The 2,265-nt window shown below is 40.6% G+C and overlaps 1 protein-coding gene across 1 annotated transcript; it reads right to left on the reverse strand.

Moving 5' to 3' along the window:
- LOC136155512 (olfactory receptor-like protein OLF4) lies at positions 1-954 on the reverse strand. The gene has a single exon (XM_065917310.1). The coding sequence runs from the start codon at positions 952-954 to the stop codon at positions 1-3; it is 954 nt and encodes a 317-aa protein (XP_065773382.1).
- Positions 955-2,265: the final 1,311 nt, after the last annotated feature.

Genomic DNA, 2,265 nt, shown 5'->3' on the forward strand with positions numbered 1-2,265 from the left:
TTATCTCAGGACAAGTGTCCTTTTTATAGCTGCTATTCTGAAGAATGTCTTCAGAGCCCTCTTTATGTCTCTGTTCCTTAGACTATAGATGAAAGGATTCAGCATGGGTGTGACCACAGTGTACATCATTGATGCTGTTGCACTTGACTGGGAGCTGTGGGTAGCAGCAGAGCTGACATACACTCCTAGGCTTGTACAATAAAATAAGGAGACAACTGAGAGGTGAGATACACAGGTGGAAAATGCTTTATATTTCCCCTGAGCAGATGAGATTCTGTGGATGGAAGACGCTATCTTAGTGTAAGAGTAAAAGATTCCAGTGAGGGGACCACCAGCCAGCAGCACAGCTGTGATGTATATTACCAAGTCATTGGGAAAGCTGTCAGAACAAGCAAGTCGGACTATCTGATTGAGTTCACAGAAATAGTGAGGGACTTCCAACTCTCCACAGAAGGACAGTCTCAACACCATTAAGGTCTGTAACAATGAATGCAGGACACTGATGGCCCAGCTAACCAGAACCAAAATTCTACAGACTTTTGGATTCATGATGACCGTGTAGTACAGGGGGTGACAGATGGCTGCAAAGCGGTCATAGGCCATTACCGTCAGGAGGAAGTCATCCAACCCTGCAAACAGCATTAAAAAATACACCTGAATGATGCAGGCTTCATAGGTTATAACTTGGCTTTGGATGTAGATGTTCCATAGCATTTTGGGGATGGTGGTGGAGGTGAAGCAGATGTCTACAAAGGACAGGTTGGAGAGGAAGAAGTACATGGGGGTGTGGAGGTGGGAGTCTGAGTTGATGGCCAAGATGATGAGCAGGTTTCCAAACACAGTGATCAGATACATGGAGAGAAAAAGCCCAAATATGAGGGGTTGTAGTTCTGGTTCCTCTGAGAATCCCAGGAGAAGAAATTCTGAAGGTCTTGTTAAGTTCTTTTGTGCCATATTTTGGAGGTGACTGAAAAGAAAGGGGAAAATGACATGTTTATTTTGCATCCTTACATCACTGAAATGCTACCATTTATATTTTGTGGTTAAAAATTAATTTCAGTATTTTGTTCTTGGATTTGGCAGAGTATACTGCCCTGAAAAACCAATTCTTCTAAAATCCAGTCATGGAGAAAGAATATAGGAAATAAAAAAGTACAGCATGTCAGATGGTAACAGAGACTATGAAAAAATGAAAGCAAGTGTAAGGGGAAAGAGTAAAGAGGGGGTGTGGCTTTTTATAGGTGTTCAGGCAAGGCATGCAGATAGGGTGACTTTGAACAGAGACCTCAATGAAGAGAGAGCAGGAGCCTTGAATATATCAAGTGTGTGCTTGGTAGGGAGAACAGCCAGTGCAAAGGTCCTGGTGCTGGTGCTTGTTTAAGATGTTCCAGTTTAAAGAAAGGAAGCCAGTGTGGGGAGGGTAATGGACAAGAGGTAGAGTGAAAACTGGTGGTGTCAGAGGATGTTGAGGACCAAGGTGGCCTCCTGATGCTGCTGAAATTGCAAGTCACGGGAGTCTTTCATCCATACTATGTTCCTCTAACACTTTCTGAAATTGTTGTAAGACTGTCCTGTATGTTTAAATAAGTCCTTATGTTGACTGAATTATGGCCTCTGTATGAGTCACCTTGGAATATGTCAGTTCAGCACCCCTGATCTCAGGACTTCTCACACTCCACAAGCCACTACGTCTCTCTCACACACACACAGTAGACCCTGGCTTCCTAGGCTATATTACTTCCATGTATTTTTCACTCCCAACTACCCTGATTGACTTAGTTGATACAACTCAAGTCAATCAGATCAAATTATTTACAACTGGCATCTAGCAATTCTGGTTTATAATCTGAGATACCAATAAACTTGAGTTTTATTTTGGTATGGTCATTTTCTTCCTTGTATTAAGCATACATTATTTGCTCTTTTCAGTGAGCAAAGATGCCTATATATAAATTTATATATCTATAATCCTCCTCTAATCTGAAACACAAATTGTACAGTAGAAGAGAAAAATGAGCAAAGGGAAAAATTCAACACTTTATAAAAAGATGTATATAAGGTACAATGAATATGAATTGAATTTTGGCCATTTTTAGTCTCATGCAACAAATCTTGTTTTTCCTGAGACTATTTAATATTTATTTGAGCTACTGGTTTTATATGATACTCTCCTATTGGCAAAATTCTATGTCCGTTTTCACATGTGGCATCTTCACTTTGTTCTTTTTGGGTTTTGATTGCCTTTCTGATAAGTCCTATGGGCAT

The sequence above is a fragment of the Muntiacus reevesi genome, chromosome 1 (assembly GCF_963930625.1).
Source record: "Muntiacus reevesi chromosome 1, mMunRee1.1, whole genome shotgun sequence".
Lineage (NCBI taxonomy): Eukaryota > Metazoa > Chordata > Mammalia > Artiodactyla > Cervidae > Muntiacus > Muntiacus reevesi.

Excerpts from the sequence above, each read along its gene's own strand:
- LOC136155512 (XM_065917310.1), bottom strand. The coding sequence starts at position 954 with ATGGCACAAAAGAACTTAACAAGACCTTCAGAATTTCTTCTCCTGGGA.